The sequence below is a fragment of the Haliaeetus leucocephalus genome, unplaced genomic scaffold (genome assembly GCF_000737465.1).
Source record: "Haliaeetus leucocephalus isolate CR32 unplaced genomic scaffold, Haliaeetus_leucocephalus-4.0 Scaffold696, whole genome shotgun sequence".
Lineage (NCBI taxonomy): Eukaryota > Metazoa > Chordata > Aves > Accipitriformes > Accipitridae > Haliaeetus > Haliaeetus leucocephalus.
The window spans coordinates 3307109-3328965 of NW_010973132.1; the positions used below are offsets into that span (position 1 = coordinate 3307109).

The 21857-nt window shown below is 41.0% G+C and overlaps 1 protein-coding gene across 2 annotated transcripts in view; it reads right to left on the minus strand.

Moving 5' to 3' along the window:
* The window catches only part of AMBRA1 (autophagy/beclin-1 regulator 1), a 134132-nt gene that overhangs the window by 72088 nt on the left and 40187 nt on the right, over positions 1-21857 (minus strand). For both annotated transcript variants that reach the window (XM_010580109.1, XM_010580108.1), the window contains 2 exons: positions 8751-8831; positions 8115-8215 (listed from right to left, as the gene is read on the minus strand). In XM_010580109.1, the coding sequence (XP_010578411.1) occupies positions 8115-8215; positions 8751-8831 (182 nt within the window). The remainder of the gene's footprint in view (positions 1-8114; positions 8216-8750; positions 8832-21857) is intronic.

Consider the following 21857-nt stretch of genomic DNA (forward strand, 5'->3'; position numbering starts at 1 on the left):
CTTTCTTAGTTTCTTCATACCACCTTTGCTGCTTTCATTTCATCCCTTCTGCTCAGGCTCGTCTTCCAGATATCATCCTTTCTGCACTCAGCAGTCAGGACAGGATACAACCTGCCTAATTTTAGGCATCTAAGGTATCCACAGCAGAAAGGTACTCTTCCAAAGCTCCCTATATAATCAGTAATGAATAGACTGGCAGCTCCACAGAAGATTTAGAGCACCTAAGTGCAGCTCACTTCAGGTGACAAATCAGAGCAGAAGCTTCTTTTTCTCTGTTAACTATACAGGAAGCTTAGCCTCCCAAGTCAGATGCCCCCAAAATTACAGTGTAAATACCCCCCATAGTGCATCTAGCTGTGGATTCTTATTTCCAGTTGACTCACATCCCTCCCAATTAACACATTCCCAGACTTAGCAGATTGAGATGAACTACAGCTTGAGCTGCAAAAGGATACAGGAAAGACAAGAACAAAAAGGACTGAGCAAGAGCAGGCTTTAAAGTGCTAATAGCACTGTTTGGACTCTTCAGTTCACCTTTACTGTGCAATATTTAAGAGACTTTTGGACGGTCTCCAGCTCTCAGGTGTGAAGAGGCAGCTCCTTCCATATAAAGACATTGATACACAAAATATTATTAAGAATTTATTTTAGAAGTTAAACTGGTTTTGGAGTCACTCAAGCCTTAAGAGTACTCTAGTCTCTGGAATCAAATAGGGGACAGAATCTTACAAGGGTTCTGATGCAAGTTCATTTCCTCTGCCTTTCAATCTCCAGCGCTTTGCACTCTTAATGTCCCAACCAAAGAATTCAAACTGGATCTGTTCACAGCTGACAACAGAGAAATGTCTGTGCCCACAGAGCACCTTTGCTGCTAAATGGAAGAAGCAAGTGAACAGAGGCATAGAGCAAGCGGGGCATTACAAGCAGACAGCCAAATTAACATTCTTCCATTCCAGCACACAAAGTACCCTGTCGCTTTCTAGCTGTCTATGCTTTTTGTATGCAACAGTGTACAGCAGGAGCGGACATCAAAATGAGGATGAGTAACTGCATAGATTCTCACTGCAGAATTTGATATTTTGGATGGGAGGGAAAGGCTAACTGGAAACAACACAACGAACCTTTTCTATCACATAAGTGTGTATGTTAATGGTTTTCTCTCAATACTACCTACCATCCACTTTCAGGAGACATCTAGCTAGACAGGAGAACTAAACCCCCTTTTAGCTCAGAGGAGCATTTATCTGCATCAAAACCAATGCCACCAGCTTGGGAACTTTTGTGGGGTCTTTGCACAGGACTAGTATTTCAGAAGAGATGGCCTGTGGGTCATTCAAATGCTAATGACATCAACTACCTATCAGCCTTCATTGTGCCAAGGTACAATGATACAGGATGACGCAGATTACAGTACAAGAAAAGGGGTAGCTGGGCTGCCAATTAAAGCACAGAGAAGGAAAAAACAAACTCACTGGTGTCTTGCAATACAGTGAAAAATGACTGATGTACTATAAAGATAGACCTGCTAGGGAGAACGTAGCGTCTGTGGATCAGCTATCGGATCACTGTGTAGCCACAAGAAGTTACGTACTACCAGTCGGTTTCTAGGCTTTGTTTTTTAAGCATTAACTGATTTCTACCTCTAGGATAGGGATTTCATTTGAAGAATGTTTGCTAAGAAGTTCACCTTCTGACCACATGATGTGGTATAACCCTGTAGCCACAGCTATAGAATCTAAGAAGTAGAATTCTAAGATAAATACTAAGATAAAGTTAAGTCACAGTGTATAATTTCATTCTGCCTTTGTCCAATCCATCCACGACATCAAACTATCAGGAGATTTTATTTACGAGATACTCCACTATGATCGAACAGCAACATTTCTGCATGAAAGGCTGCACTTTCACAGAAATTATAAACAGTTCTCAAATCTGTGATGAAGGTACAGATATCTACAGCTCTCGAGTTGCAGAAGAACCTGAGGCATATTTTAAGCCTCTTATGTCATTTAGTGTCCACTGACGTAGATCACAGAAAGACCACAGAGAATGAGGTTACTCGAAGGTTCACATCTTTCCATATTAAGCAGTACCCAACAGACTTATAACAGAAACACACTGCATAGAAAGCCACACGGCTATGTTCACCGATTTTATTACTCTACAGATCTGTCCATTGTGAAAGGCAGGATTAGATCAGGACACTAATCAAAATTCATGTAGTTGCCTTAGATGAAAAGGCAGAAGCAAGCTAATAGCAAAAAGCCAGTGATGGACAGCTGAAGGTACAGACACAAATCAACATTCAAGTCTCAGGCAACTGTACAGAAAGCCTTGCCAGAGAATACATACCTACTAATAGTGAGAAAAACAAGGGTACATCAGAGACAACTAGGATGTGTTTTCCCATCAACTTTTGCTGGCCTTCTGAAGCTCCCAAGTCATCTTAGTCCTACTCTGTACAGTTGTGCATCACTGCAAGCACATTTGAAGGATGGGGCCATCTCAGAATTCACAGCTCACTGACACTGTATGCGACAGAACAGGATTAGGTCAAGAAGACTTGAGCCATGGAAGGCAATCACACCTGCAATGCCAGAGGAACTGGAGAACCTGCCTGCAATATGGTTTCCAAGGCAACCAAAGCAGCCTCTTATCATGATCACTTTCATCATTAGAGCAGAAGTGAAAGGTTACTGGGCTAATTCTAGTTGCAGCAGCAACCAATACTCTATCCAATTGTATGTATCACAGGCTCATCGACATCCATTTTAACTGGTTTTAGGTTAGAGCCATTCACTTGTATTTGAACATTAGCCCTAAACACAGCTAGAGTGATCAACAGATTGGGAACATGCACCAGGAGGCACCTTAGCTAGTGGGTCTGGTTTGAAAATTTGACTGATGAGAGGTCATGGCCCTAATTCTTATTAAGAGAACTATCACATGCTCAAATAAATCTTCCTGTCACAGGAGGACGACAACATTTATCCACCATCTCAGCTAATTTTCATTCTGATGCAACGTCAAATCCTCTAACAATTGTGCGTTAGCAGTTTCTGGCTGAAGTACAGAAATTCACTTGAAGACACATGACCTAGAATTCTCCCAGGGAGCCAAGCTTTGAGGAATGGGATAACTTATGTGATTTTGGGAAAACAGCAGCTGAACGTTACATTCTGAAGTCCTATATCCCAATGAAAGGCAGGCTATCAATTGATTCTTACCTTCCCCTATAGCCTCAGCCCTACCCCAGTGTAACAAGGCCACAGACAGCTTTGGCAACCCCAGCAGAGATAGCCAAAGCTGCACCATTATTACTCTTGTAGCAGGTGATACTCTGAATAGACATGGGCTATGGAAAAATCTGTAATATCAAGCTCTTTCTTTGAATAAATGTAAGTGTTCAGTCTCTGGTCTGAATCTACTACCCTGAAACAGCAATGAAATCGCTCAAAAACTGTAGATGTAGACTGTTGTATCACTCGACCCTTAAGCCAGGCTGAGTCTGGATCTCCCCGTGAGGTGGAGGAATCAAGAGCAACTGTGTTGGATTGCATTTAAACAGATAAAGTCTGGTGGCAAAGCCAGAACAGACAAACATGATCTGTGTTCACGCAAAGAAAAATATTTTGTTTGTTGAGATGCACATAACTGAATAGATACCTATTCAAGCAAAGTGAGGTGAGACAGAAACAATTCACAAAGCTAGGTAACTCTATCATAAACCAGTAAACTTTCATCTGCAGGTCTTCTGCTGAGTAACAGAAACGTCAACAAACTGGCATCTGTGTCAATTTTTAAAGCCTCCTGCAAAGTTCCTTGGCAAACACTGATTTTCTTCTTCCTCCGAGCTTCCACTGAACTGAAACTAAAGTCGTCTTTGTTCCACTATACCATTAGCATGTCTGACCATCCTGAAGTAGTCAATTACTATAAAGCCTAAAGGAAAAGTTCACATAGGTGAACAAGAGGTCATAAGCACTTCAGTGCAATGAAGTGCATCTTTTTTTTTAAATATTAAAATGTACATCTGTCTACTACCAGATGCCAAAAAATATCCATGACTTGGCCCTCAAATTACTTAGCAGTGTCCTGCTCACAGTGTGATTTAGGACAAAGAGAGTTTATAAAAACAAACAAACAAACCAAAACCAACAACCAAACCAACCAACTACCAACAAAAAAAACCAACCCCCCCCAAACAACTGAAAAAAAACCACAACCAAAACCAACAGTGGGCAGAAATACTCAGCTTAAAGAAAAACAAAAAAGCAGGAGGAGGTGGTAAACACAATACTGGGCAGTGTGTTCCTTAGATCCCGAGCCAAGCATGTTAACACTGATTAAGTTTTCAGCAGTACTAACTCCCATTACAAAAGATGTAACCTCATCCCATGAAACCGCTCTTTGGTATCTCCTGGGAAGCACAGGAAAAAAAAAAAAGAAAAAATAAAGGAAGGAAAAAAAAAAAAAAAAAAAAACCCCACTCTGTTGGTATGAAAATGCCAGAGAACCCAAGAGACTAGAAGAAATGGCCCCAAGAGGCAGTATTCCACTTGTATTGCCACATGCAATCAGCCAGTCCTATTGAATGAGAAGCCAAAACGTATTTACCACTTTCATCATCACTTAAGCAAACAACCACTTCAACTAGCTTTCACTGTATGGATATTTCCGTGGAGACCACAACCCCATCACTACGGCAGTTCCCAAGGAAAGAGGAGTCCAGAGGGTAGCTTACAGCCCACACTACCAAGAGCCTTAGAAGAGCTGCCAAATGAACTCTCAGCTTTTTTGATGAGTCTTGAAATAAAAGGGGGATGTGGAAGACTGAAAAACATGCTAGTGTTATACCAGTATTTTAAAAGGTTGAAATAGGATGAGACATGTCAGTCTTGTCAGCCTGACATTGATTCCAGACAAAATAATGAAAAAGCTGATATAAGACTCAGTTAATACAGGATTAGAGGAGGACAGTGTAATTACTGCCAATCAACATAGACTTTACAGGAAAATATAACTTGTCAAACTACCAACACTTTTTGGTGTGATTACAAGTTTGAATGCTAAAGGTAACAGTGTTGATGTAATATATTTTCACATGGTGTTTTACTTCGTGCCAGAAAGCACAGTGATGCAGCGTATCGTATCAGCTGATAGGTCTAAACTGCACCAGTAGATAAGGAGGCAGGCAGGAAGGTGCTACTGGGACTAGTTGTTGTTCCAGTGCTACATGCAAATTAGGCTGCTGGCATGGAGATATCTCTGTCTGTCATGTTGACTAGTATCGCTTCGTTCTCCCCCTGAACTCCCACCTACTCTACCCATCTGTTGCCACCTTTCCTATACTTTGCCTGGAAGTGCCTTGGCGCAGGGATGGCCACCAGTCCCTGACTAGTACAAAGGACTCTCTAATCCTGACCTAAGCCCCGCGTGGCACGCCAGCCATTCTGCCAAACCTACTGTGTTGCTCTACTAGCCCATCTGCTTATATAACCTATAATTTTTAGTGGTTCATTAAACCAGACTGCTTTAAGAATTTATTCACAAGGCATGGAGCTTCCCTAGCATGGAGCTATTGTCTATAACAGTTGCATGAGAACGATACTTAAACAACCGAAAGATGTTCACACAAAGCAGAGAGCTGAAAGTAAACATGGACAGAACCTAACAGCAAGAGCTTTGACATCAAGAAATTTAGTCAGCACACCAAAGTAATTCACACACCCATAAGATCTCTGTCTGCCGCTTTGATTTCCTCTCCGCATACAGCAGTAAGTGGGGCAGGTGACAGGAGACGTGTAAGTGGGTGTATTTTCCCAAACAACAGCTGTCACTCATACTTGACCACAGAAGTCTATTGTCAGTTTTTAGAAAGCAGTCAGGTTAGAAATACAAGGGGGTTTTGGCATCTTTTCTCAAATGCTGTAGAGGTTACATAAGAAATACATTTAGCATTTATGCATTTAAACATAATTCAGAAATGACAGTCTGGATACATGGTAGGATGAAGCAATTTAATGCACTCAAGCTTAGATTAGCCTGTGTTAATAGGAAGATAGATGATTGATTTTCCCTCAGCCAAGGCTGGCAACCTCACCCATAACTACCAGCCCAGGGTTAAAGTACTTTTGAGCTTGAGTTGAGGTTTTTCACTATGATAGTGAAAAAGAACTACCACGAGCTTTGGCAAAGACTAACTAGAAAGGAAAGCACAGTATCAGCGCTGGAACTTTCAATGGCTCTGAAATATAATACTGAAAATGACAACGCTACTGACCAACATAATGAACACAACAAATTCTCTTATTATTCCACATCTGCAACCTCATTTTCTAGTTCTCATCTATTGTGCCTCCACCTAATATTTACAACTTCAACTCTCCTGGTTTCTGCAAAACATTAACATGTTTTTGAGCACAAATGTAAAAAACATTTTGAAAGCTGAAAGAGTAGGTACAGACTAAAATAAACAGAATATTAAAACAACGTATCACAAGCAGCTGCTGCATTAGGAGAATTAATTTTATATTTAAGTCAATAAAAGCCTTTCCTGCGGAGTCCCAGCCATTCCAGCATAAGGTTCCAGGACACTGCAGGAGCCCACAAACCTTGCCTTAAGTAGGCTCAGCACAGTGCCATACATAAAAGATTGATCTTGTTTTTTGAAAGTCCCATGATTACAATTTCTGCCTTCTTTTGTTAATCTTGATGTATATACAACAAACAGCAAATATGTGCATTTGGGGGCTCAAATTCCCTAAACCGTGCAAGGACAAAGCGCCAGGCTGTTTCCCAGCCACTAAGGAACAGGCAAACTGCGAGAAGGGCTAGAGGAGGGTTGAAGGCAGGTGTCTCCAGCAAAGCGGGGCCACACAGGAGTTCTGCAGTGTTGCTTGGCAGCAAGTAATTATCTGCCAGTGTGCCGTTTCCACGTGCCAACAGCCAAAGCCCACACAGGCAGCAAGTACGGGAAAGTACATGCGTCAGCTAAAGCTACAGGCTAGCTCCACTCTTCCCTAAAGAAAAAAAGCAGAGGTGCTTCGGAGGCTAGCCTTTGGCTGAGCTCTTACTATTATTGCAACAGCAAGCTCTATGAATCACGCACTCAAACAAAAATGTCCAGGGAGACAAAAGTCTGGGAGATGCCAGAAATCTGTTATCAAAGACAAGACCACTGCCATACTAAATCAGCCATGCAAAAACCAACAACAGTTCCACTCCAAAACAGTTGGGAAAACTCCAATGAAGACTTTTAAGAACAGGTTAGATAAATCCTATCCAAAAGGGTTTAGGCATTGTTGATCATGCCTTAGGATAAGGAAAAGGATCACACAGCCTCTTGAGAAACCTTTTGGCACTCCTTTCAGTGGCAGTCCTGTGATTACCTACAGGAAGGGAGAGAACTGCATCCCAACCTACCTGTCCACACATCACCTCTCGTCCCCCCAGGCTCCAGGATGACTCTCTTGCACCGGGGTAAATTACAGAGCAACACAGACCCAGCCAAAGACGACCCACCCTCAAGATCTGTGTCATCTATAACCATTTCATTCATGAACTGCCAGAGTGCCATACTCCTCCTCTTTCCCCCACCTCCCTCCCCACCTCCGCCTGCCCTTTAAGGTTCCCAAATGCCTGTGTGCTGCATGTGGTGGCAGCTGAGTTTTTTAATATGCACTTATTAAGATCCTAATTGAATCCCGCATTGCCTTGTGTGGGTCTTGCCAGCCGGAACATGAACAAGGCACCCTGTAATTCAATTAGAAGGACCTGCAGCAAGCTGATCATTAGTCTGTCAGGTTGTTAAGAAAAAGACATCTAGGAATAGGGGAGGAAGTTAAACAAAGGGAGAATTGTTAACAGCACCCCTCCCCACTTCAGGCAGAGACTCCCATACACATACTTCAAGTGTGGAATCTGCAATGCCCAAACACTTGAATGACAGCCCACCGCATCACTCCAACAGTCCTTTCTCTTGTTTCAGGCAACTTAAAGAGAACCTCAAAAGTTGGAATTAAGACTTTTCCTCATCAATCCTCCCCTGCTCAGATTCATGAGAAAAATACCACTAACATACATGACTCCTGCAAACAAGGAAATCTCATTACCTGCCAAAACCCTGTTGACAGAGGAATGGGTGGCCAAGCCAGGCTGTCCCCGTTCATGGAAAATCCCAGCATAAGGCAAGTATTCTGGCAGCAAGAAGCGTCTGCAATAAAAAGAGAGTAACCTTACATGGAGAAAGACATCCCAGTATACTACAGCCCTGGACAGCGACTGCAATTACTTTGAGAAAACATGACTATAATCCAGCAGACTACAGTAGAGGGAAGACTGGGCTCCTCTGCTTAGCCAACCACTTCACTGCTTCAAACAATAGATAAGTTACAGATTAGAGCCTCCTCTGATCAATGTGGCTGTGAAGAACAGCATTAAGCAAATCCTTTACCTCCCACAATAGCTTCCTAATCTCAAACTCACACGTTGTGCTGAGAATCTCCAATCAGATTCTTTTCTCCTCCTATTCTGCCTTCACACCGTAGCCCCAAACTGCATGTAAAAAGCACTAAAACCATGCTGTCCTTCAAATGTCACAGGATAAGCTGATCAGACTAACATGACATTTCAGGGGTCCCAGAAATTGCAAACCAAGAATACAACAGCCCTGTGCAAGAAAAGGAAATCATCTGAAAGCACCAGAGAGCTGTACTGCAACTGGTACCTCTTACGTGTACGAGCCTTACCTCGGGACAAAGCGCCCCAGTGATGGTGCAGACATGCGGGCATTCCGGGGAGCTCGGTGCCTGGATCGGTCTCCATTGTCCCTTCAGCAAAAGAAAAAAAAAATTATTGTACATTAAAAATACTGTGTAATAAAGTATTCTCCAAGAAAAGAAAAAAATACAACGTCACCTAGTCATCCTGAGTATGCCACTGAGATTTAATGGTTCTCTTGAGTATGTCACATGCTTCTAATGTTCCAAAGTCATACAACTTACTGTACCAAAGACTCCTCACAGTTTTACCTATGGGTAGCCTAATGTCCACTTTTTTTCATTGTTTGACAATGTCTCAAGAGTATCAACAATACCACAGAGAGTCAAGGAATCAATGTCAGCACCGAAGCAAGTTAACAAGAAACCTTAGAATTTGGACTGGGAGAGCAAAAGCAAGCACACTACAGTCCTGATGACAACTTTCTGTTAATCAAAGAGGTCTTAAATTTCACTTTTTCATGCCCAGAAGTGCAGGCAAAAGAGCATAATCTGCAGACTATTCTTTTGCACTCCTTCCCTCAAGGTCCGGTTTAAATGTCATCACAGTTTAAGATAACCTCACCTTTCACAAGCTTTTCCAGTGAAGCTGAAAATGTTGGGTGGTATCAGACAAAACTGTACCTCCTCAAAAACATCTCACTGTTTCACAATAAATGTCTGGGCCTTGGAGAATGAGGAAGAAGGGTCTAGAGTCTATTGTCCTACAGCAGACAAAGGAAAGTCTTCCTCCCCAGGAGGGCAGTGCAACACTGAACAGGTTACCCAGAGGGGCTGCAGAGCTGCCATCCTTGGAAGTCTCAAGACAGGAGCTAGACAAAGCCATGGCTGACCCAGTCTGATTTTGGCAATAACAACCCTACAACAAGTAGAAGGCCAAACTGGAGGACCTCCAGAGTCTGCAGCAAACAAAATTCCTGATATTGCATTCATAGGTCACAGAGGACCTGTAATTATACAGCACTAAAACTGCAAGGAAAATAATGAGACTCCATTAGTGACTCTGGAGTTCTGAAACACTTCCACAGTGCTTTATTCTCTGTTCAGAAATTTACTCTCTGCATGACCTTGCACGAGTAGCAAGTCTGTTCTCCCTGGATTCCAGATCCCCATCTGTAATTGCAGCCCTACTTGTCGCCTACCCAGGCGGTTGTGGGGAGAATATTACTTGCAGAGCCTTGGAATCACTAAAAAACTAAATATTCCTTATGCAACACACTAGCAGCACATTCCTAACCCACTCCAGCAAGCTCTGCATTTTATAATTTTTTTTTTGTTTTGCTTTTTTAAAGTCAGTGAGCAAGAAACGTGGGCTGAGAATAAAGTCCATTACGTGGCTGTTTCCCACACACTTGAGGAACCAGGAGCACAAAAGCAGAGGTTGTTCTGCAAAACTTGTTAGCATTTCAAGCTATTTCACCAAAATCAAATCTAAATCCAAGCTCAAAGTTTCCATTTCTCCTCCCACTGCAGACACAGCCAAAACTGCACCTCGCCCTGAGGTTTCTGTGTAGCCAGCAGGGTTCCTGAAATCAGCAATGTAAAAGCTGCTGCTGCTGTTCTTTTATCAGAGGCCTCCAGCCTATTAAGAGGCGGATCAATAACAGAAAGAATTCTGCGAACTCGAGTGCTGACATACCAACTTTTCCTGCTAAAGAGAATAGGCCAAAGGGAAAAAGAAGTGTCACGTTCTAGATCTTGCCACACACACTAAGAGCTAGTGAAAGTCAGACAAGAAATACACTTTTTACAAGTCTCTAGCTGATATGCAGACCTGGGAGAAAAGCAGCAAAACGGTTTTCAGGGTTTGCATTTGCTTTGGACATTTACTAGAGGATGCTTCTGAAAGGGACAAATATCAGCAAGAGGAATAGCAGAGGAACTGCAGAACTCTCCAGTTGAAGAGAATCTCTACATCAGGTTTCAAAAGGAATGAGGAATTAGCTCCAACAAAGAAAAGAAAGGTGCAAAGTATCCTAAGGTCCAAATCAAGAGACCTAAAGCAACTAATTGTTCAAGTTTTCTAAAATGCCACTAGCCAATGCTCTTAGTATCCACAAAAACATTTTAGGACACAAATTTTCTAATCAACGAGACTTTCTGATGCAAGAACTCCATCCTGTACTGTCTCATTCACTGTGCATACAACCCTCCCCCTATACAAAAAGCCTAAAAGGGAAAAAATACAGACTAGACTTTTCTTCGGTTTTCACCATGACAGACACAGCCTCTACTGATTCAAGAGACAGCAACCTATTTTTAACATCCTCTTAAAAAAAAAAAAAAAAATTAAAAAACACCACACCCCAACTGCCTCTGCCCTTTAACAGCAGAACTGGGAATGAGAAACAGTGACTATCTTTTGAGAATGCTAGAATTCCTATTTACTGTAATGGAAGTGTAAGATACAATCCCCTGTGCTAAAGAGGAATATTACTAAACATTACTCTGAATCACTAATTTACAGAGTCATTTATATCTAAACTCCCATGCTCAACTACATGCAAGAGTGTTTTCAAGCGTCTAGTGCTGAAAAGCTAGAACAGCTGATATTACCCTGGTGCCAGCTGAAGATTATTTCTGCACCTTCTAAAAAGGAAAATTAAAAAACCCTCCACAGATCAGTAAAGATGGGTGGCACTTTGTGTTATTTCTGTACCATATACAGCCTGCTGACAGAGGGAGAGCAGATGTTAGCATGACTGCAGTGCCAGCGTGAAGCACTCCAGCAAGAAATGAAAAGTTTCCAAAGTTCTCTAAAGTACTGGTGAAGATCTAATGCTCTACTTTCTATTTAGTGTCAACTACCTACAGACTCATTAGCTAATGATTTGCAGTGGATAGTTTAATTAACAAAACCTGCAAAAGCAGATCCCTCAGTGTGTGTGTCTACATAAAAAAGGCTGTTCTGTAAAGCAACTCAATAACCTTGCAAAAATAAATGAAACAAAGATGTGCCACAGCAAGTGCTGTAACAGGGCTAAAAAGGTGTCCTGCAATGCCCTTTTAAGTGCACCAGCAAATATAAACAGCACAAGGAAACTTCTGCAGTGAAAAAATAATAATGAAGGAAATAAGCAATCCATTGAGCAAGATGCAGGGAAAGAATCAGAAGTAATCAGCATGGAAGGTGACAAGGGAGACTTAATACTATAATTACTAACAGACTAATTTGTCTCAGGAGGAAAACTGCAAGAACCAACAAATGGTCAAAACAACTTTAAAGGTCTGGCTCGAAATTCAGGTTATTAATAATTTCTTCAGATACCAGTGTGGGACAAATCAAAACAGCGACATGGAGAATAGGAGTTGGTAGGCAAAAAATAGCATTAACACTAACACAGAATGGAGCAGGAAAAGAAAGTAATTCTCAAACATTCAGGAGATTTTATGGACCTTTAACAGGGCATAAGAAGGATGAAAGTTTATCCTAAACTGGGTAAGACAGTCAAATCTCCTTGGATTTTTCTGCTATTGTTTTGTTTGCTTGTTGACAGAAAAGTTGACCAATGTAAATATATTGGAGCAGCAATGCCAGCTCTGAAAACAGAGATGGAGATGCAAAACTTTGCATCCTAAAGTTTGGAGAAAAAGGCTTTTTTTTTTTTTTTGCATCTGGTAACCTGGGTACTGCATTAATAACTGAGGGGATACAGAAGATAGTCAAGACTGTCAGAGAGGAAAAAAGCTATGTTCTGCTTTTCTATCTTGGCAAGAATTCTCTTTAATATTTAGAGATTGTTGTATCAGGAAGTGAAATTAGACACACAGTATGGGATTTCTAATACAATCTGTTGGTCTAACTGTTCCCGTTGTAGTCAATATTAAAACTCCCACTGACTACACTGCCGATAGAATTAGGTCAACAATAACCATTTTGAAAAGCCATATAATTATCAGAGCCAGCACCAGTAAGCCATGCAAGTTCATGAGAATCAAATTATATCAGACCAAGCCAATTGTTCCATATTTTCAGCATTTTATTGTGTTTCATGCAATTCAATTTAAAATGCTAAATAAATCAATTTCTATTGCAGAGGTTAGACACTTACATACAATGGAAATGGTAAATAATTGGTTAAGTGGCATCTACTAATATCCTTAAGGGTTGGCACTGGATTCAGTTGCACCATCTCGATGTAACAGAAAAAAAACAGTAAAATTTTCTCAGTACTTCAAACATTAAGTATCTCTACTTACTTGCTATCAATTTTTTAAGACTGCAGGAGGTTACTGCAGAAGAGATAGCACAGAGGGCAGGAGTAGCACAAAGATCGTATCAGGAGCTCAGAGGAGATTATCAGATAATGCAAATTTACTGGGCTTTAGACGTAGGTCACGTCTTACCTCAGGTCCTCTAAAGAGGGTACCTGGAGGACATCATGCTAAACTGGCCATACTACAGAAGAAACAGATCCTGAAATCTTGCAATTCACTTCACAAGATTCACTGCTGATTTAGATGAAAAACAGATGACATTTATCCTGAGAAGGATGTACTCACAGGAGCTGCACAGGACTACAAGAAGTACATACTATGTTTTATAAAGGGTACAGAAGTAGGAAAAAAGTGGTGAGGGGAACATTACATTTGCTCGTGATTCTAAGAACATGTCGATCACTTTCCAGCACCATCTTCATGAGTAAAGGACATACAGTGTTGGGAACACTATGACAGAAAGTTAACTACTGGCCTTACAACTGAGAGGAGCAGCAAATACCAGAAGATACTAAAAATACAGGTTCCATCCAGTACATGCTACTTTACTCACAGTTCTTAATTCTTGGAGAAGTTGTAAACGCAACCCAGGAGAAGGGTTTTGAGGACAAGGGTATCTCACCTAAAAACAGGATTATGTTTAAGAGAAAAGATTCAAGACAACTGACTTATCTCTGAGCAGAGATTTTTTTCCACAAGTAGATACAAATAAGCACATCAGGAGCAGTGTTATCAAAAAGGGTACAAGTATTGACATCCACAGACATTAAAACAACGAAAACACTGATTTAAAAGAATATACATATTCAGGTAAAAATGAAAGGTATAAATATAAATTTATCTACCCATATTTGAAGGATATGACCATTACTGAAGGATAAGTACTTAAGGCAGAATAGAAGACAACAAGCAACAAGAAAATTTAAGTAAAAAAAAGCATTATCTGCTACAAAAAAAGCCTTTCCTGGTACTAAATATATTAGGACCAGGGAGCAAACTTCCAAGTATTACACTGGAAGGCAAACAAAATTGAAAAATAAAAATATTAGAGAAACTGCAAAGAGCAATGCTGCCCAGCTGGACAGACAGGAACTAGAAGAACAGATTTTTAACATAGCTACTTAATACAGTAATTGATAAAGAAGTTAGGTAAGTCACCCAAGACATGGTGCCTTTCCATCTTCCTATGTTCTTTTGAAGGCTAAAATACCAGTCTTTCACTAGCAGCTTTTTCAAGGGAACATCACAGAAAACTTATATCTATTTATCAGCTAAAACTTCCAATAAAAGAGCAGACTGCTGAGTTACTAATGGCTCTCCTGACCAGAGGGAAACAAACCCCCCAGCCTTGATTACCTCTCAGAGGGCTGTTCAGGGGAAAATGTATTTACAAGATTAAAAATGGCACTTCAGAAGATCAAGTGTTTCAGGAGAAGCATCACATAACAGGGGATTTATCACCTGGTCAAGAGAAACAGCAGCACTTGCCTGTTAAATGCCAAGGATTAACTGCTTCAGACAAAGACTGATTTGGAACCAGAATGAAGCACTCACTCTTATCTAGGCGCAGTATCCAGTTATCTCTATTTTAATCACCTCACTGTGTGGTGGGCTCACAAAATGATGACACATTTTAGAATAAGACTGATACACTACAAAGCTACAGTGAATCATTAGAAACCAGAAACATTGGAGGCCAGAAGAAGGTAGAGAATCCCTACTCCCCAGCCTAGACCTGGTACATGAGTATTAAGGAAACCATTGTATTCAGTGTTTTATAAAAAAAGAAAAGAAGGGCATCCAGCACTACAACGACCCTTCCTTTGAGACCCCTTAATGAGCCATTTTCAAGCACTCATCCAAATGTGAGCACGACTAGGGAAAACATCACTATGGGTAATTCTAATCACTTTGAAACTTCACAACTGGTGCTCATCGAACACAGTTTGTAGTGCAAACATACAACTGGCTGCCCCATCAGGCTTCAATTCTGGAATAAAATGTCAAAACTAAGCACGAACTTTTTCTTTTATCTTTCTTTTTTTTTTTTTTTCCAATATATTGCACTGTTATGCTACTGCTTTTCCAAGAGAAACAGAAATGAAAACGTAACTGCACAAACAACGCTAGCCTGTTAGACCTACAGGCTTGAAGAATGCTCACCACTGCCTGCTCTGCCTGGCCAGCAACGAACTAGTAACAGCTTGCTTCCTAATCACTCTCATTAACACCAGACATCACCTACTAGGTGACCTAGTTTGATTTAGAGTTTCGCAGACACAAAATAAAAGCAAAAGGAAAACAATGAACACAGTTCCTAAGTAGCAGAAAAACTCAGATGTACCATCTTGACATCAAAACTGTTTCTACAAGCCCAGACAATCAACAGTTTGGAATATGATGTGAGCTTTTCTGGCAACTGTCATCTTTCAAAAGGCACTTGTTCTTTCACCACCCTGCTATGAAGACACTTGCCTTGTTGGAATCTGACTTAATGGTAAAACAACATTATGCTGGAGAGAGTAGCAATATCCTGCAGTACTGCTGCAAGGAAATAGTCATTGCCTGTCACTGCATCCAGGCAGTATTATTAGACATTAAGACCGAGATAAGGGGAATATAAAAGACTGTCACAAAAGATAAAGATAAAAAGAATAGGGAAAATGAAGCTGCAGGCTACTATGAGTAGATCACAAGCCAAGCTTAGACTCTCACTAATCATTGAAAAATGAAGTTCAAAGAGCAGATTCAATATCATTCCCATTCATCCAGGACTTGTTAGCATTCTTTGCCTGCAACTATGTTTAAGATGATGAATATAATTAACATAAATTGCTATGTATCTGGAAGCAACAGTGCTAACTGCTCCAGAAACCTGTAACAGAGAAGAAGAAAAAGAACAGAAAATGACGACCAAGTTCCACAAAATTCAGGTCTGCCTTGAAAGCCGCTTTTGAGAAGGTCCATCTTCATCAACAACAATAACACAGCACCATATGAGCCAATAGAGGCAGAAGAAACAGCATCAAAATCACAGATAAAGGGGCTCTGGGAAGAAAACAACAAAGGCAGGTATGTACAACAAATAACAATCCTGCTTTTAGTATCTTTATCTGAACTCAAATAACAAATTGCTAACGAGATTATTATTTGTAGCTGCTCAAGTAAGCGAAACAGATAACAACCTGTCCCATCTAAGAATTCAAGAAAGAAATTGTTGCTTTTTCTGCAGTATACTGATGTGTCATGGATCCTAAAAATCCATTTCCATCAGCATTTAAGAGACATAAAGAGCCCATATAGATTCTCACATCTCCTATCATGTCTTCTGTTAACCTCAAATATAAACATCAGGATGGTAAGGAGGAAAATGAAAAAAACCAGCCTAACTGCTTTTAGAAACCTTGCGGTTCGGATATGCTACCTTTCTACCACTACATCAAAAGGCTACAACTGACCAAGTCATCTCTCTTACCCACCTTCACTATGCCCTATCAGAACTTAGTACTTGGCATCCCATCCATTCTGAGGTGTCAGCTTAAGCTATAGTCACCCTACAGAGTAAACCCTCTTTCCTTACCTCTAGGATTCCCTACGCTTCTCTCTCCACTACGACAGAACTTGTCTCACTGTTCTGGAGCTGTAGATCAAAAGCTCCATACTTATTTCAAGTCTCACAAAAAACTTTAATCATTCCAATCTCTTCTTTCTCCTGCCAAGAAAACCTGGCTCCTATTTGAAGGAGTTTCTTTTGCAGAAGTTGAAGGTTGTCATAGGAAGGAAAAAACATTCTGAAATACATGAATGCAGAGTGAACAGCTGGGAAGGAGGGGAGCAAAGACCAAGACTGTCTGTACAAAGAGTCCGAGTTCTACCCATGTGCTCTTAGTAGTTGGTGTGCTAAGGGAAAACAGCAGGTGCATTGTGAATTGATTGCATTTCTGCAGATTAGTGCTCCCATTGCTCTCTGTCTGTAGCAAACAATGATATAGAGTCAGACTGAAAAGGTAGAGACTGGATTTAAAAATGAGGATAGAATTCCTTCACAGGGGTAAAGAAGAAGTTATTTCAGTAACTGGTAATCTCCAACCTCTCTCTCCCCTCACTCAAACTTTCCAAAATCTCTTTCTGTCTCAGCCATTAAGCAAACCACATGCTTATTCTCACTCTGACACACAACTCCTTCCCCGATACCCACTTTCACCATTCCACTTGAGAAGCAACAGGGTGAACAGAATCCCAAACCAAACCTACTACCCAAGTGCATACTAAGTAACCACATGGCCACAGCCATTGTCTCCCCTTCTCTCTCTCATTGCATAATGTTGGTTCAGACACAATTGCTTCCAGCCAGTTCCTACGTAATATTTTCAGGTACCAATGCACAAGTAAAGGTTCTTAAGGAAGCTAACAGGAAAAGATGCTTTAAATGAAGACATTCCAAAAGAAGGGCGACTGCCTGGATGTCTTGCATGAATGTCTAATCGGCCATGCACTTTTGTCCTTAATACATAAAAAAGTTAAACCAAAATGCCAGCTTGAAGTAGAGCACCAACTACGACACAAAACAGACTCCCAAGCCAAACAGTTCACCTATAGGAAAAGCCAAAAAGAATCTACCATACTACTCTCCAAAAAAAATGAAAATCATATTGAAGAAACTGTAAGTGAGACTTACAGCTTTAATGCAGTGGCAGTCAGCTGGCAGGTTGCGATCTCAGAATCTTTTAAGGCAAGAGGCTATTGGAGGAACTTGAGATTTGGCAGTTCTTGCCATGACAGTGTCAACAAAGCAACCAAAAATGGCAAAAGACAGACATGGCAGATACTCATGTATCTTATGCACTTATGAGGAGACCCCTGGAAGATGTCCATCTGAGAAACCATAAGTCTTGGTCCAGAACATGCCTTAAACTGAAGAACTTTAAGGTTGACAAATAAAGCCAAATAATGTCACCCTGAATCTCGTAAGCCTTCCGTAAGTGATTCATCCTCTCTGCAAAGCAAGAGCCTGCTTCCACAAAATGCCCATTATGGTCTCAGTAAAACAGTGCCTACTGTGCTCATGTTCTCTGTCTGGGTGCTCAGCGGTGCCTCAAAATAAATTAAAAAGATAAAGCACCAAAACAAGATTTCAGGCCTGTGAGGTAAAGCCCTTCTTGTTGTAGAGACACAATAAAGACCTTCCTAGTCTGTGACACTGGCACAACTGAATGGATCCACCCCAGCACAGATCCTCCTGGGAGGAAGGAAAAAGGAGAGGACAGAAAAGGGGAAAAGCTGCAGACATCAAAGGAGTGTAATTTCCAAGATCCTTCATATCTATAGTCTAGCAGGCAGCCCACTCTAAAAAGAAGACATCTCAAAAGCAGACAGAGGAGTCAGCCACAGTCACACCTTTAGCCTTGGCTTGAAAGCCTTTATAGAACTGCAATGAAGGATTTGAGCAAGGCTTTCAGACAGTGAGCTGGCACACTGTCCTATATATCTGCTTTTCAGTCTGACAGATAAAACGAACCTGTATTTGTGTATTTGTTCCCACGCTTACCACACACAAAAAGGGACATAGATGGCCAGGATTCATCTGCAGAAACACCTTCACATTCTGATTATGGTGACAGATTCAGAATTACACATGAAAAAAATTAGCTCGCGCTATCCGAGGAGTCCTAGAAGCACCACCCAGAGTCTCCAGCATCAGAGCTGTTCCAGACTAAAGGAAGTCTCTACAAGAGACCCAGTCAAACTTGTTGAAGAAGTCAAAAGAAAAGATAGTTTAGCTCTAAAAATCTAAATTTACTACGTGATCCAAACATAGGACACTCAAAAAAGACCTTGAAATTAGAAAGTTCACCATCTATGACTTGTCTATGAAGAATCTATTTTTATCAGTTATGCTGAAAGAGTAAAGTCACCTCATTCTCCATTCAGAGATTCTTATCACAGAATACAAGAAGCCTTTTCATTTTAGCTTAGGATTCTGCTAAAGCTAACCCTAAAACCTACTCATATCAATTTATCTGCTAATAACCTAATATTACAATCTGTATATATATATTACAAACTGTATTAAATGCTTTCATGCAGACATGACTAAGTTTACAGTTGTCAGTTGTATTCAATAAGCAGTAAGATGACAACAGTGACACGTTAAACACAGGTAGTGCATGTAGAGAGATAACATCTTATTAGACCAAATAACAAGGTATAGCTTGTGTCTCCCTCCTCCTTCCCTGTCCATAAAAGCTGGTGTAATAGAAGGATATTACTAATACCTATAAAAACACTACTTCACATTCTTAGACCAACCCTACTGCTATTGCTGTCACAAACTAAATGTATTTATGTATGAATTCAAATGAGATTCTGGAGAAACTGCATGGAGAAAATGACACCATTAGATGGACACACAGGAGGAGAGGCTTTAGCTTAAATTTAGAGGCCATATGTACACAGATGAGAATAATGCTGATAATACACTGATGTTTTAGTTGTTGCTAAGCAGTGTTATACTAAGTCAAGCACTTTTCAGCTTTTCTACTGCCCTGCCAGCGGAGGCTGGGAGTGCACAAGAAGCTGGGAGGGGACACAGCCAGGACAGCTGACCCAAATGAGCCAAAGGGGTATTCCATTCCAGGTGTTGTCATGCCCAGCATATAAACTGGGGGGAGCTGGCCGGGGAGCACTGCGGCTCAGGGACTGGCTGTGCATCGGTCAGCGGGTGGTGAGCAATTGTATTGTGCATCACCTGTTTTGTATATTCTATTATTATTATTCCTTCTTTTTCTGTCCTATTAAACTGTCTTTATCTCAACCCATGAGTTTTACTTTTTTCCCCCCAATTCTCTCCACCATCCCATGGGGGTGGGGGGAAGTGAGCAAGTGGCTGTGTGGTGCTTAATTGCCAGCTGGGGTTAAACCACAACACCAAGGAAGGCTTGTCTTCCAGGCACCGTGCACAAGCACAGGGCTCACTCCTTGCCCAGAGCTCTATGTAGAGTAAAACCAACTGGTGTTTAATGCCCCCTACATCTTTCTCCTGATCTCTAGGAAAATGAAAGAAGAGAGAATATTTACCAATTACATTAACCAGTTTAGAAAGATAAAGCATCAAGGCAATTTGCTATGGCTTTTACATTAAAAAAATTCACTGGATTCCAAGAGAAAAGCATGAGCTGCAGACAGCTAGACACAGTAGCAACTTTCTGTCCTACCTCAGATCTGGAGAAGCAGGGAGCATCTAGATCAGAGCAAGAAAGAAATACACAAAGAAACACACGACTCTTCTCAGGTGAGCAAGCAAAGAAGGAGGGATACAGGAGCCAAAAGGAGACACAAGAACTCTGTGTAAGAGATGCCTTTGTGAAGTGTCAGCAGAATAAATCAAATGAGTCACGAGACAAGTTCCAGCTCTAAGGACGCACAGCAGCTCCCTCTAATCAGCCAGGAGAAATAATGAAGCAGAGAAGGAAAGAGACAGCATGTCTTGAATGCACAGACCAGAATTCAATATGAAGTATTCAACCAACAAATTCAGCCACTGCACAGTAAGGAATAAACACTTCTTTTTGCTCAGTATGAAGTGAAAGACAACCTTAGCATGGCTGATTGAATTGCTTCCCTGACTGGGTGCTCTTACTGTGTGAACATTATCTGCAGGGGAACACGCTTCTCTGCAGGCATTGCCTGGCTCTGTGAATTAAGAACTTACCATCTTTTATCTTCCCAGCAGAACAAGCTGCCCCAGACAAATGAAATGGAATAATGGAAACATTAAGGTCTATGCTTGTGACGCACCCGCCTCACAAAATGGGCCCAGCAGCCACCATATTTCTACTCTTCCAGACCACGAAGCTTCTTGGGAAAAGCTAGTAGGCAGTTACTCTTCTCCATTCTCTTCCCTCATTTACATCTTACACAAACAAGGCCACAATGACAGGGTAAGATGTTCACTCACCCTGTACTTCTGAGCATTTAATTGCTGGAGCATGAAATGACAGCTTCACAGAACAACATTCTAAAGGAAAAAAAAGTCTACCACCACTTAAAAAGTCAGAAAGGGATTAATGTCTTGCTTTTCTGGGAATAGCTAGTGTTACCAGTGTCCTTCATAAAGGGACTTCACCCTGACACAAAGGACATGGAGCTTTAACAACATGCCATCTCAAGTATGTGCCACTGCAGCAAGTGAACATGAAAGTTATGATAGCAGCGAATTTAACAGCATCCTCTGCTGGCAGCAGCAACATAAAAGCCCAGGTTTTTGAGGAGTTCACAGCTCCCATCAAACATACCTCCCTACTACACTACCACCATAGACTACTTCTATGACCATGCTCAGAATCATCCTATGTTTTAATCACAATATATACAAAGGGGGGGAAAATTCAGTGAAATACTTAAGAGTACCCAGGGAAAATCCCATATTTAAAAGGAAATTACTCAAGACAGACTAGAAAGGTCATATTCTCTTTTCTTCTAAAATGGATTTTAATCCTAAATTCCTGAGCTTTTGGTCTCCGTGCCATCTAAACAATCCATTACTATACTTCCATTTATTGGAAAGGGTTTGCAATAAATTTGTTTGCTGGGATTACACTGGCTATCACTAGAAGTCCAAAAGCAGATGCTGGAGAGCAGACTTTAAAAGTTTGTCAGGAGAACCATGCAGAAGGAAATACAGTGGTTTATAGGAGTGCTCTTCTAAGGTTTGGATGCAGAGTCATTTCTCACTGACACAAGAGGGCATTGGCTCTCCTTACAGGAAACTAAGCCTTAACTTAACACAGATTCACTATCACCAAGTCTTCCAAAAAAACAATCCCAGGAACTTCAGCTAATTTGACAAAGTTGTGCAGA